Source organism: Orycteropus afer, unplaced genomic scaffold (assembly GCF_000298275.1).
Source record: "Orycteropus afer afer isolate SDZICR_OR568_19922 unplaced genomic scaffold, OryAfe1.0 scaffold00005, whole genome shotgun sequence".
In the NCBI taxonomy this organism is placed as follows: domain Eukaryota; kingdom Metazoa; phylum Chordata; class Mammalia; order Tubulidentata; family Orycteropodidae; genus Orycteropus; species Orycteropus afer.
In genome coordinates this window covers 32,485,512-32,500,454 of record NW_006921592.1, presented here as the reverse complement: position 1 = coordinate 32,500,454, position 14,943 = coordinate 32,485,512, and the positions used below count along the sequence as shown (strand labels likewise).

General features: G+C 39.8%; 1 protein-coding gene across 1 annotated transcript in view; it reads left to right on the top strand.

Moving 5' to 3' along the window:
* Positions 1 to 377: 377 nt before the first annotated feature.
* The window catches only part of SMARCA2 (SWI/SNF related, matrix associated, actin dependent regulator of chromatin, subfamily a, member 2), a 239,576-nt gene continuing 225,010 nt past the window's right edge, over positions 378 to 14,943 (top strand). The window contains exons 1-2 of the mRNA XM_042780710.1: positions 378 to 602; positions 5,096 to 5,225. Coding sequence (XP_042636644.1) covers positions 378 to 602; positions 5,096 to 5,225 — 355 coding nt within the window. The remainder of the gene's footprint in view (positions 603 to 5,095; positions 5,226 to 14,943) is intronic.

The window sequence follows — 14,943 nt, the reverse complement described above, 5'->3', positions numbered from 1 at the left end:
GCGAGAGCATCTGTTGACTTCAGTAATAGATTTCAGACTTGTTTAGAATTCTGCTTATGTGTTAAATTTGAGTTTCTCCAGTGAGTCTTTTTGTATCTTAGATGATTTATATCTTTCTAGGGACTCATTTAGACTTTTTTTTTTTTTTTTTTTAAACAAGTGATTTTTGTGAAGACCAGGGCAGATGGATATCCATCACATGCTCTCAAACATCTGGACCAGAGAGGGCAGTTCTGTTTGATGTTTGTTACCAAAACGGCACCATCAAGTACTAACAACTGTGTTATTCTGATCTTAACATCATGATTAAACTATTCCTTCCTTTTTTCTTCTTTCTAGGTTAGCATTCTGCTGACGGGCACAGACAGGAGAAGTTGATGTCCACGCCCACAGACCCTGGCGCAATGCCCCACCCGGGGCCTTCACCAGGGCCTGGACCCTCCCCAGGACCGATTCTGGGACCTAGCCCAGGGCCAGGACCATCCCCAGGTTCCGTTCACAGTATGATGGGACCGAGTCCCGGACCTCCGAGTGTTTCACACCCAATGCCGACAATGGGGTCTGCTGACTTCCCACAGGAAGGCATGCATCAAATGCACAAGGTAAGAGTTTCTTCTCCCATTTGGTCTCTTGTGAATCACTGTTGTTGACGGCTGCTGTCAAGTCAGCTCTGACTCATAGCGACCCCATGTGTGCAGAGTAGAGCTGTGCTCCATAGAGCTGTCAAGGCTATGGCCATTCACAAGGTTGCCAGGGCTTGCTTCTTATTCGCCTTGGGGAGGGCTTGCACCACTAACCTTTCAATCACATGTTAAACCCATACATGGCTAATATTCCTGATCAAAGGTGCCCCCCCCCCTTTATTTTTAAATACTGTTAACAAGAAGATCAAGCTAGATCTTTGTCTTTTCTTGTCCATTATTAAGATCACACATTCTAGGGCACTTTCACTGCTACACATGTACCATTGGAAAGATCAGAATTTTTTTTTTTTAACTGCTGGATAGAATGTGCACCTCTGACAGGTGGATTCTGCAATCTGTGGGTTGGTGATACCTTTCCTTGGTGAATAAGGAAATTAGTGAATAAGTCTTTTTTTTTTTTCCCCTCTCTCTGTTAATTCCTATCATCCATTAATGAACATATGAAAATTATTCTTCCCTAGAAATGTCAACTTTTATGAAACATTAGATATCAAAGAGTATAAGGAAAAATAATCTTTCTCTAAAGGATTTTTTTAAAGGCTTTACTGAAATAAAGTCTTCTCTGTTGTTGTTGTTATTTGCTCTGGAGTCGGACCCGATTCATAGCGACCCCTCCTTGAGTTTCCAAAGCAGTATCACTACGGAAGTAGATTGTCCAACCTTCTTTCTGAGAAAATCATCTCTAGGGATTCCTTCAAATGTACTTGGTGGTTCTCTGGGAGGTAGCTGTATTCTGGTTTTGGGAGGGGGTTCTGGGTGGGCAGAGCTGTTTGTTTCTGTACTGAGGTTATAATAATCCTCTACTTAGGAGCTCAGATTGTTGCTGTAGGGGTGGGCATAGTGGTGTAATTTTGGCATGATGCCTTTGAGGGAGATAGGAAGAAGAGAAGGCAGCCTTTTGAAAAAGTGAACAAGATCCTCTGAGAGGCAGTCTGTTCCAATAAAGATTTACTCCTTGAAAGCCCTGTGGGGCAGTTCTGCTCTGTTCTGCAGGGTTGCTGTGAGTTGAAATTGACTCAATAGCAGTGGTTTGGTTTGTTATTTTGGGTGGTACAAATAGTTAAAGTGCTTGGCTGCTTACTAAAAGGTTGGAGGTTCAAATCTATCCAGAGGTGCTGCAGAAGAAAGGTCTGGTGATCTACAGAAAAATCAGCCACTGAAAACCCCACAGCACACGGTTCTGCTCTGACACACATAGGGGTGCCATGAGTCAGAATTGACTGGATGGCAACTGGTTTTGGGTGACATCGCAGGTCGATAGGGTGGTGGACCACTTCTAGGCTAATTTATAAGCATTGGAAGATATTGGCTTAAAACAAAAAGTTACAGAAAAGAGCAAGTCCTTCTGTATGTTATAGTTCTTTGTTGTTGTTGTTAGGTGCTGTCGAATCATTTCCGACTCACAGTGACCCCATGCACAGCAGAACGAAACGCTGCCCGGTCCTGTGCCAGTCTCACAAGCCTTGTTATACCTGAACCCATTGTTGTAGCCACTGTGTCAATCCATCTTGTTGAGGGCCTTCCCCTTTTTCATGGACCCTCCAGTTTACCAAGCATGATATCCTTCTCCAGGGAATGGTGCCTTCTGACAACATGACCAAAGTAGGTCAGATGAAGTCTGGCCATTCTTGCTTCCAAGGAGCATTCCGGCTACACTTCCATGTAGTTCTTTAGGTCAGTTTTAAGTCAAGCCTTTGTAGCTCCAAGAGGATAGTCCAGTTTTTTAAAAGGAAATGTTTTTACTTGATTCTCAGATCAGCAAAGTGTGATATGCTTATTGTGAAAGGAAAAACAATGCTAAAATAAATTAACCAAACCAGCAGTTGCTGTCAGGTCAGTCTTGGCTTAGTGCCCCCATGTGTGCTGAGTAGAATTGTACTCCATAGGATTTTCAGTGGAGGAGTTTCAGAGTTAGATTGCCAGGCCTTTCTTCTGAGGCAACTCTGGATGGATTTGAACCTCCATCCTTTGGGTTTGCAGCCAAGTGTGTTAACCATTTGCACCATCTCAGGACTAAAGCAGTAAATCCTGGCTTCTCCCCATGTGACCAATGTTAGCACCCTGTAGGCTCTTTTCACATCTTTCTTTTTCTTGTTCATTAAAAAAAAAATACATGTACATGTATGCATGTGCAAGTCTTATTTATTTATTTATTTTACCATCATAGAATTATATTCTATAATCCCTATTAATTCCTTCCTGTGTAGTGCCTAAGGCACTTGACTGCTAACCAGAAGGTTAGCTGTTCAAACCCACCAGCCACTCCTCAGAAGGAAGATTGGGCTATCTACTTCCATAGTGATACTGCCTTGGAAACCCAAGGAGGGGTCGCTATGAGTCGGAGACAACTCAACGGCATGTAACAACAACAACAATATATCATAGTTATAGTTATAATTTCCTGAAGTCTTCCCCTTTTTTCTTTCTTTAAGTCCATTTTTAACTTGTCTGGTATCTAGAGAAATAGAGCTGCTTGTTTTCCATATCATATTTTTCTGTATGTTATACTGAGCATATAGACATATTGAAGTTGTCAGCTTATCTTGTGTTTATGTTAAATTAATTTGGGAGCTATATTAGATCTGTTCTGTTGTTTATTTAGCCTGGGTGGCTCAAACAATAATTTTAGAAGAGTTTGAAAGATAAAATGAAAGATGAGATTTGAAGAAAATATTTAGCTAGCCCTCATTATTATTGAGGAATCCTGGTGGCACAATGGTTAAGTGCTTGGATGCTAACTGAAAAGTTGGCGGTTTGAACCCACCCAGCGACTCCTTGGGAGAAAGACTTGGCCATCTGCTCCCATAAAGATGACAGCCTAGGAAACCCTATGGGGCAGTTCTGCTCTGTCACGTGGGGTTGCTGTGAGTCAGAATCAACTCGACAGTACCCAGCAACATTATTATTTAAACATTTAAATGAAGTGTTAGATCAGTGGTAACGTTTTACACTGGATTGTTTTTGTTATTATCTCATCTGTTTCCTTCTACTTTGTGACCTAGCGTCTTTGTCACTTTTCTTGTATTCTTAACCCCCATCAGTGCTCTCTTTTTTGGTTTGGTTTTGTTCTCATTCTGTACATATTGTGGTTTGGCCCTTCTGTGTTTCCTTACGCCCAGCCCCTCGGCTCTTTGCCGTGGGAGGAGATGGGTAGGCACCTAGAGCTCACACCTGCTGACCAGATGCCTCTGTTTTCTCAGATGCTTTTGTAGGCAGCTTTATCCCTCTCTTTCTCCTTCTTCTCCCTCCAAGACTCAGCTTTTTGCTTTCTGACAAGCCTGGAAATAAACAAGCACCCTAAATGCCTCTGTCGCACTGCTTTGATTTCCTTCTGTTATTACTACTTAGCAGACTTGGTGACACTCTTTATGCCGACTTCTTCCTGCTTTTCTTCTGAACATTCTCTTTATGGTAAATTTTTCCTCTTTTCAAGTGTGTGCTTTTGACGCTGCAGAAATTAACTTTCTTTTCTCTAAAACTGCACACACTCATACTTTCTTGCTTGAAGTCATTTGGTTTCTATAAACTTCTGGAAATATTCCGTTCAGGCTGTTTTGAAAATTGCTACTCCAGTTTGGGGAGGAATCGACTTCCTTTTTCAGACACATGCTTGTTGCCCAATTCTGGATTGGATTAATGTCAATTCAATCACTGTTTATCGTGTTCCTGTTATGTGCTGGGCCTCGAGTCCTGTTTCCAGCTCTTTTGTTCCTGATTTCTTTCCAAACTGTGCTGTTAACCTTTTTTGGTCTTCCTCCTGCTGTAATATAGCTTTATCCCTCCTGCCCTCCTTCTCTCAGGGTTCACCCCCATTCACTGACCAATCCTATCTGTTCCTTCTTTCCAACTGCCATGGAATCTTCTGGATCCAGCTTTTAAACTTTCCATAGTTCCTTCCTCTCTGATGGAAAAAAGCTATCAAAAAATAGATCACTGGAGACGTTTCAGGTAGTCTTCCTTCAGAGTTCAGACTCACTTCAACATACAACAACTTTCAAGACTTACTTAAAAGGGTATGGGAGAATAGCTTATCTTTCTCTACCTTCAATTTTATTCGTAGATGTTGATATTACCGAAAAACAAAACAAACAACAAAAAATAATCCAACTGTTTAAAGCCTTCACCTTGGACTGAATCACCTTGACGTCAGCTGTTTTGGATTTTTGTTTTGGGAACCTCTGACTTACAGATATTTTGCTTATTCTATAGCTGTGGGTATTTTGTTGTTGATTTGCCCTCATTTATGAGGTGTAAAAATACATGATTGGTTTATAGGTAATAAGTGAATGTGCTGTACCTTTGAAAACGTTAGGGAAGTGTCTTAAAACTGTGTAATAGCAGAAATAGTGTACCTTAATCAAGTGTCTAACTGGTGTCTTCAACCATTTCAGCCCATTGATGGTATGCACGACAAGGGCATTGTAGAAGATATCCACTGTGGCTCCCTGAAGGGCACCGGGATGCGACCCCCGCACCCAGGAATGGGCCCTCCCCAGAGTCCGATGGATCAGCACAGCCAAGGTGGGTGTCTGCCACACACCTGGTTATGGTCCCACACTACAGTCACAGTCTCTATCTTTCTTATGGGCTATTTTCATGAAGACTTCCAAACAAAGACCGTAAGGAAGATTGGATCCAGCAGGGTTTTTCTTCTCTATAGACATCTCCCTCCATCCTTATCAGTACAACTTTACAGATATATATGGGCAAATGATTTTCAAAACCCCAGTAATTTTACTAGCCCCCATGTGTCCAAGCACTCTGATAATCGCTTTATGTACATTTGTCATCATCTTTATCATCCCCTGCTAAGGTCAATGACATTTTTTGTTGTTGGTTGCCAGTGAGTCAGCTGCCACTCACGGTGGCCTCCTGTACAACAGAACAAAACGTTGCCCAGTCCTCTGCCATCTTCACAATCACTGGCGTGTCTGAGTCTGTTGTTGTGGCCACTGTGTGTTTTTGGTGCCTTCTAGCCCAGGGGCTCATCTTCACCACTGTTATCAGACAGTGATCTGTTGTGATCCCTAGGGTTTTCATTGCCCAGTTTTCAGGAGCTGATCACCAGGCCTTTCTTCCTAGCCTGTCTGGGTCTGAAACCTACCCACCATGGGTGATCCTTGCTCGTGTTTGAAATACCAGGGTACAGCTTCCAGCATCACAGCCACATTCAAGCCACCACCACAGAGCAAGCTGACAGGCGGGTAGTGGAAATGACATTACCCCCGTGTTATAGGTGGGGAGGCCAGAGCCCCTAGAATGTACTTCATTTTCTTAATTTGACACATCCTGTGACAGGGCCAGGTATAGAGTCCAGGTCTGCCTCCCACTGCCAGCAGAGATGTGAAGGTAAGATGAGCCACCTGTGTCCCTCAAATTGTATTGTATGTAAGGTGGCTTTCTCCGGTACTGGAATCACCTGTCAGTGCAGGTGGGTGGCCACATCAGTATGATACCTCTCTGCTCCTTTATGCCTTCCATGAGTCTGTTCTCTGCCCTTCACCCACTATTGAAGGCATTTCAGGATGCCACAAGCCTTTTGAATGCACCATGACCTATTTTCAGAATCATTGTGTGGCCATTTCAACATGCAAGGGGTGTAGTTAATCTAGTACTAATGGACATGACTAAGTAGATTCTGTAATTCAAAGCTTATAGTTTATGTGTTGCTGTATATAAGACCAGTTGTTATCGAATCAACTCTGACCTAAGATGACCCCATATGTGTGTTAGTGTAGAACTGTGCTCAGTTGGGTTTTCAGTGGGTGATTTTTTTGAAAGGACATTGCTAGCCTCTCTTCAGAGGTGCTGAATATGAACTGCCAACATTTCACTTAGCAGCCTAGCACATTTTCTGTATATACTCTTATGTAATTTAACAGATTTTTTTTTTCTCCATCCATACATCTGGGGTAAGATTCAACTAGGAGGATTTAGAGATCTGTATCCAGAATTATTTTCCTTTTGAAATAGAAACAGGTGAATTGTAGAGGCATTGGAATGCCTCTCTACTAATATCTGAGCAGTTTTTAAACAGCTCACACTTTGCGCTGATTGTTGGTACCTAAATATTGCCCATGGCTCATAGAATCTTGACCCTGTGCAAAAGCAGCCTGAAGCATTGGGACGTTTTGCAGCACAAGAAGAGGAAAAATTGACCCCTTCAGGGATAAGAGTATCTAGTTTCATCATTTAAATTCTGCAGGGTCAGGTGTGTTCACAGAGCTAGTGTAGGTTGCGTCAATCCATGATAAGCGTAGGTGAGTTCTAGTCAGTGGTTTTCAAAGCAAAGTGCTTGCTCTGTCTGCTCCCTCTCCTAGCATGTTATGAATGGAGCTCTAGGAAAACTATAGAACAAGACACTGGCTGTCTGCATCATCATGGAGAGCATCCTTCAGAGCCTTTGAAATTTCCACCATTACGTGGCTCTCTCCTTTAACTTACAAACGATGTCTTACTTTTCTTAGGATTGCCAATGCCTGGCACAGTGTCTTGCACCTGACTGGATGGGCACTCTGTATATTTTGTCCAATTAGAGAAATGAACCTTTTTTTCACTTTTATTGTGGTGAAAACATATACAGCAAGACATTCACCACCATAACTGCTTCCCCATTTACAGCTCAGGGACATTGATGACATTTTTCATTTTGTGCCACCATTATTGCTATCCTTTTCCAAAATATTCCACCACCATCAGCATAAACTCAATGCCCCACAAACAAAAGCTTCCCCTTTCTCCCTCCCTCTTACCCCTGGTAAATATATGTGTGTATATATATATATGTACACACACACACACACACACACGTATGTTTGTTTTGTTTTTAACCTATCTAGGAATTAGCCTCCCTTCTGTTCCCATCCCTGGTAACCAACAAAGAAAATTGTCTTCTGTGTATAAACCTTCCCTTGACTTTTTACAATAGTGGACTAATATTATATTTGCCCTTCTGTGATTGACTTACTTCATTCAGCATAATGTCTTCCAAGTTCATCCATGTAGAATCTGCAGTGTTTTGCAGATTCTACATCATTATTCTTTAGGGTTGCATAGTATTTCATTGTTTGTATATACCACAGTTTGTTTATCCATTCCTTAGTTGATGGGAACTTAGGTTGTTTCCATCTCTTTGCTGTTATGAGCAGTGCTGCGATGAATATGGGTGTGCATATATCTGTTCGTGTCCTGCCTCTGACTTCTTTAAGATATATACCTAGTAATGAGATTGCTGGATGGAGGGGTATTTCCCTTTCCAACTTTTTAAGGAATTTCCCTACTACTTTCTACAGTGTTTGTATCATTTTACAGTCCCACCAGCAGTGTAGGAGAGTCTCGATCTCTCCACATCCTCATCAGCGTTTGTTATTTTCTGTCTTGTTGAACTTTGCTATTAATGCTGGGATGAGCTGGTGTCTCATGGTTGTTTTGATTTGCATCTCTCTAATGGCTGATGAAGGAGCTCTGGTGGCCAAGTGCCTAAGGCATTAGGCTGCTAACTAGAAGGCTTGTGGTTTAAACCCACAAGCCACTCCTTGGAAGGAAGGTTGGGCAATCTACTTCCGTAGTGATACCACCTCGGAAACCGAAGGAGGGGTCGCTATGAGTCGGATCGACTTGACGGCAGTGTGTTTGGTTTTGGATTAATGGCTAATGATAGCCAACATTTTTTCATGTGTTTGTTGGCTGCCTGACTATCTTCTTGGTGAAGTGTCTGTTCATATTTTCTGCCTATTTTTTATTTACATTGTATGTCTTTTTGGTGTTGAGGTGTTGGAGTTTTCTGTAAATTTTAGAGATAAGTCCTTTGTCCGATATGTCGTTGCCAAATACTTTTCTCCATTCTGTAGGTTCTCTTTTTAGTCTCTTGGAGAAGTCTTTTGATGCACATAAGAGTTTAATTTTTCGAAGGTCCCAATCATTTACTTTATCTTCTGCTGTTTGTGCATCTTGGGTTATGCTTGATAATCTATTTATGCCATAAATTAGGGCCCCTAAGTTTGCTCCTGTTTTTCATTTGATGAACTTTATAGTTTTAGATTTCACATTTAAGTCTTTAATCCATCTGGAGTTAGTTTTTGTGTATGGTGTAAGGTATGGATCTTGTTTCATTTTTCCACAAATGGATATCCACTTTTGCCAGCACCATTTGTGAAAAAGATTCTCTCTACCTCATTTAATGGTTTTTGGCCCTTTGTCAAAGATCAGGTGACTATAGGTTAATGCATCAATTTGTAGGTTCTCAATTCTACTCCAGTGGTCTATGTGTGTCATACCAATACCAGACTGTTTAGACAACTGTGGCTGTGTAGTAAGTTTTGAGACTGGGAGTGTGAAACCTCCTGCTTTGTTCTTCTTCAGTAGTGCTTTGCTTATCCAAGATCTCTTTCTTTTCCACATAAAATCAGTGATTGGTTTTTCCATGTCTTTAAAGAATGTTGATGGAGTCTGGATCAGGATTGCATTGAACGTATAGATTGCTTTGGGTAGTAGTGACATTTTCACAGTGTTCAGTCTTCCTATCTATGAGCATGGTAAGTTCTTCATTTAAGTAAGATCTCTTACAGTTTCTTAAAGGAGTGTTTTATAGTTTTCTTTGTCTTTTGTGTTCCTGGTGAGATTTATTCCGAAGTATCTTATCTTTTTGGTAGCTATTGTCAGTGGTATTGATTTCCTTATTTCCAACAGATTTTTGTATGTTGATCTTGTATCCTGCCACGATGCTAAATCTCTCAATAAGTTCCAGTAGGTTTCTTGCTGAGTCTCTTGGGTTTTCTATGTATAGGATCATATCATCTGCAAATAGGGATAGTTTTACTTCTTCCTCACCAATTTGAATGCCTTTGATTTCCTCTTCTTGACTTATTGCTCTGGTTACGACTTCCAATACAGTGTTGAATAGAAGTGGAGATAGAGGGCATCCTTATCTGGTTCCTGTTTGCAAGGAGAATGGTTTCAGTCTCTCTCCATTGAGAATAATGTTGGCTAATGGTTCTGCATATATGCCCTTTATTGTGTTGAAGAATTTCCCTTCTAGTCCTGTTTTTCTGAGAGATTTGATCAGGAATGGATGTTGGATTTTATCAAATGCCCTTTCTGTGTCAATTGATACGATCATGTGATTCTTTTCCTTGATTTTACTTATGTGATAGATTACGTTGGTTGTTTTTCTAATGTTTAACCATCCTTGCATACCTGATATGAATCCCACTTGGTCATGATGTATTAATTTTTTTATATGTTGTTGGAGTGTATTGGCTAAGATTTTGTTGAAGACTTTTGCATCTGTGTTCATGAGGGATATTGGTCTGTAGTTTTCCTTTCTAGTAGTGTCTTTGCTTGGTTTTGGTATCAGGGTTATGCTTGCTTCATAAAATGAATTTGGGAGGATTCCATCCTTTTCTATGTTCTGGAATAGTGTGAGTAGAGTTGGTGTTAGCTCTTCTCTGAATGATTGGTAGAATTCTCTGGTGAAATCATCTGGGCCAGGACTGTTTTTGTTGGTAATTTTTCTATAACCTGTTCAGTTTCTTCTTTTGTGATGGGTCTGATGACGTTTTCCACCTCAGTCTCTGTTAGTTTTGGTAAGTAGTGTGTTTTTAGGAATCTGTCCATTTCTTCCAGGTTTTCAAATTTGTTGTACTATAGTTCTTCATAGTATCCTGATACTCTTTTCATTTCTGTTGGTTCTCTTGTGATGTTACCCTTTTCATCACTTGTTTGTGTTATTTGCATCTTCTCTTTCTTTTCCTTTGTTAGATTTGCCACTGGTTTGTTGATTTTATTAATCTTTTCAAAGAACCAACTTTTAGTCTTACTGATTTTTTTTCTATTGTCTTTCTATTTTCTGTTTCATTTATTGCTGCTTGGATTTGTATTATTTCTTTTCTTTTGGTGACTGTAGGCTTTTTTTGCTGCTCTTTTGCTAATTGTTGGAGGTGTTGGGTTAAGGTGTTGATTTTGGCTCCTCTTTTTTGATGTGTGCATTTATTGCTATAAATTGGCCTCTGATCATTGCTTTTGCTGTGTCCCCAAAACTTTGGTATGTTGTGTTTTCATTCTCATTTGATTCAAATAATTTTTTAATTCCATTTTTTATTTCCTCTATTACTCAGTCGTTTTTGAGGGAGGTATTATTCCGTTTCCATGTATTTGCTCTTTTTCTGTTGGTCTTCCTAGTGTTGATTTCTAATTTTAAGCATTGTGATCTGAAGATGCTTTGCAGTATTTCAGTGTTTGTAAATTTATCGAGGCTCACTTTATGGCCTAACATATGGTCAGTCCTCAAGAATATTCTGTGTGTGCTGGAAAAGAATGTATATTATGCTGTTGTTGGGTGAAGTGCTCTGTTGATGTCTATAAGGTCAAATTGGTTGATTGTGTTGTTTAGTTCTTCTGTGTCTTTGTTGAGTTTCTTTCCAGTTGTTCTATCTGTGATTGAAAGTGGTGTATTAAAGTCTCCTACTATGACTGTGGAGTCATCTATTTGTCTTTTCAATTCTGTTAAAGTCTGCTTTATGTATTTTGGGACTTTTTCATTGAGTATGCAGGTATTTATCATGGTTATGTCCTCTTGTTCAACTGATCCTTTAATCATGTAATGTCCTTCCTTGTCTCTTAAGGTCGTTTTTGTCTAAAAGTCTGTTTTATCAGAAATTAATATTGCCACTTCTGCTCTCTTTTAATTTCCATTTGCTTGGTGTATCGTTGTCCAATCTTTGATTTTTAGTGTATTTTTGTCTTTGTGTCTAAGGTGAGTTTCTTGTAGGCAGCATATTGATGGGTCATGTTTTCTTATCTAGTCTGAAACTCTCTGTCTCTTGAGTGGTGCATTTAATCCATTTAGATTTAGTGTAATTATTGACAAGTATAAATTTATTGATGTCATTTTGTTGTGTGTAATTTTGTTGTGTTGGAGATTTCTTTGTTCCTTATAACTTTCTGTGCTGAGCTCATTTTGTTTATGAGTTATGTTATCTCCTTCACTGCTGCTGTTTTAGTATTTGCTAAGTATTTGTGCTTGTCCTCTTTTTTGTTTTGATGTGAAGTTTTATTATTTTTCTTTCAGGTTACCCTGTGATTTATAATTTTCTTCCCAAGTTTAAAATAGACTGTTCTATCTCATAATTGTCTTGACTTCCTCAAGAATTTAGAAGTTCTGTAACTACACTATTTTTCCCTACTTTCTGGTTTTTAGTTGCCCTCCTTTACCAATTGATGTCTTTGGTTTCCTGTTTACAGTCTTGTCAGCTTATTACCCTCTAGATACTTATATAACTGGGTTGATTTCTGTGTTATGTTGTCATGTGTGTTAATCATTGGTCATTGTTTACTGTTGGTTCTCTGTCCGAAGGACTCCCTGTAACATCTTTTGTAAAGTTGGTGTGGTTTTAACAAATTCGCTTAATTTCTGTTTATTTGGAAATCTCCTAATTTCACCCTCATATTTTAAAGTTTTGCTGGGTATATAAATTCTTGGTTGGAAATTTTTTTCTTTTAATGTTTCATATATATCATCCCATTGCCTTCTCGCCTGCATGGTTTCTGGTGAGAAATCAAAGCTTAGTTTTATTGGTTGCCCTTTGTGGGTAACTTTTCATTTTTCCCATGCTACTTTCTGGATTCTTTTTTGTCTTTGGTTTTGGTGAGTTTGATGATGATATGTTTTGGTGATTGTCTTTTGGGGTCTACCCTGTTTATGATTCCTTGAACTTCTTGAATGGATATATTCTTATCTTTCATCATATTAGGGAAATTCTCTTCCAACAAATCTTTGACAATTTTCTCTGTGGTTTTATCTGCCTCTTCCTATTCTGGAATTCCAATTACACATAGGTTATTCCTCTTGATGGGAGCTCTTGTGACATAGTGCCTAAGGCACTTGACTGCTGATGAAGGCTTGCGGTTCAAACCCACCAGCCACTCCTTGGAAGGAAGGTTGGGCAATCTACTTTTGTAGTGATACTGCATTGGAAACCCAAGGAGGGGTCGCTATGAGTTGGATCCGACTCGACAGCTGTGCATTTTATTTTGGTTCCTCTTGAAGGTATCCCACGTGAAATCGTAGGCTTTCTTCATTATGTTTTGATCCCTTAACAAAGTAGTATTGAGATATTTGTCTTCAGTCTCATTAATTCTCTTTCATTAATTTGATTTTACTCCTTTGTCCATTCAATATGTATCTGTTTCTGAAATCTTAGTATTAATCTCCTGAATTTCTGGGTGTTTTTTTTGTATTGTTTCTCATTTTGTTTATTTTGTTACTTTGTTCTTATATTGCTTTCCCAAGTTGTTTCAGAGTTTTGTCTGTGTTTTCCTTACTTTTGTCAGTGTTTTTCATGATCTTGTCATTGTTTTTCTTGATCTGTCTTTCAGTCTGTTGGACCTACCCAAATATATTCTTTTGAATTCCTTATTATAAAATTCTAATGCTGCTGCTTTCCTCAGAGATGTTTTCTGGGTTTGTATCCTGGTCCCTTGTTTCTACTACTTTATCTTGCTTTTTTTGTGTGTGCACTGTGATGGTCTGTTGTCTCTAAGATATTGTGGTGTCATTGTATTTATGTTTAATTTGTGGTTTTTTGTTGATGTGTTCATGCAAGATTTTTTCCTTTTTCCTTTATTTTGTTTTGATATGGCTGTGTGAGCAGGGTAGTGTGCTTCTCTTTTCGCTGGTTGTTAGCACTTAGGCACTCACCAGTCTCTTCATGGGTGTGATAGAGAATGAGAGTGAGTGCACAGATCTCTCTTAGCTGTTCATAAAGAGCAGTTGAGGGTGAGTTAAGCTGGTATTGTCCACTGTCTACCCTTGGTCAGTTGGTGCAAAAGCAAGTGGTGGCCCTTACTCAGTGGGTGGGGCTGCGGGAGGTTCAAGTATGGTTGGGTTGTGCGGGAGCGATTGCTGCATTCCACGCAGACAAAAAAGGTCACAAACCACTGAAAAAAAAAAAAAAAAAAAACACACAAGAGAACAAAAACTCAAACTGCATAAACAAATAGGAACAATTAAAAAAATAAAACAAAAGCAATAAATAAGAAGAAAAATTTCAAAGTATGTGTTTAAAAGGATAAAAGAAAGATAATGAGAAAAAGAGAAAAAAAAATCCACAATATCTGGAGGAATGAGAGAAAAACACAAGAGGAAAAGAATAGGAAAAAACTGCAAAAGGAAAAACAAGGGATGGGAAGAACCAAAAGAAAGAAAAAAGGGAACCAGCAATAGGGGAGAGAAATAAGGGGGAAGGAAAAAAAAGGCAAAAAAATCAACAACCAGGGATGAGAAAGAGGAAAAAAAAAGGAAGAAAGGCGGAAGGTAAAAATAGTAATTTAAGAACAAACAAACAAAAACAAAATTGTCGGGGATGGGCTTGGCACTGAGGCTCTTCCAGGGCACAGACTGAGGTGGAGCCTCTGCAGATCAAGAAGGTGGGTAGATGCAGGGGGAGGGCACACCCCTGTTCACCAAGAGGGCCCAGGGCACAAGAGTAACAGGGCTGTTGCACCTCTCCAGTAATCGGCTTCTAGTGTGGTTGCTGGTTCTGTTCTTGACAGGTGGAGCCCACTGTCAGATCACAGGTCAGGCAAGAACACCACCGGCACACACTTCAAAACAGCTATGCCAACTGCTTGCAAACATCCAAAATGGCTACACCTTCAGGATAGCTACCGATAGTCCACAGGTCCACTTGTCCCTTTCCTCACTTTTTTCCCTTCTGGTTGTCAGTCACAAATGCAGTCCTTGCCAAGGTAGCCTTAGTTGGCAGAGCCGTTTTTCTTAGGTTGCCATCGGGAAATATTCAAAATGGCTGTGCCCTCAGGACAGCCAGCAGTCTGCAGCTCCGTTTGTCTCCATTCTCACTGTTTTATTCAGGTTCTTCTACTAGCTGGCATTTAATCCACTTCTTTATCCTTCCTTCAAAGCTCTGGGTACCAGGATTGTCTTCTGTATCCATTTCAATTGGTTTCTTGTTGCTTTGTTGCAGAGGGTCTATGTAGCTTGTCTGCCTGTTCTGTCATCTTGCCGGAGTTCCCAAGAAATGAACCTCTTCATTCAAATGACAATCATTTTTTTTTCCCCTGATTTTATTTTATTTATTTATTTATTTTATTTTGATTTGGGTGAAGATTTACAGAGCAAATTCACTTTCCATATAGCAGTTCACATATACTTTGTCTCATGTCATTGACCACAGTTTACCACAATGCAACAGCTCCCTTCCCACTTCCTCCCCATAGTTAC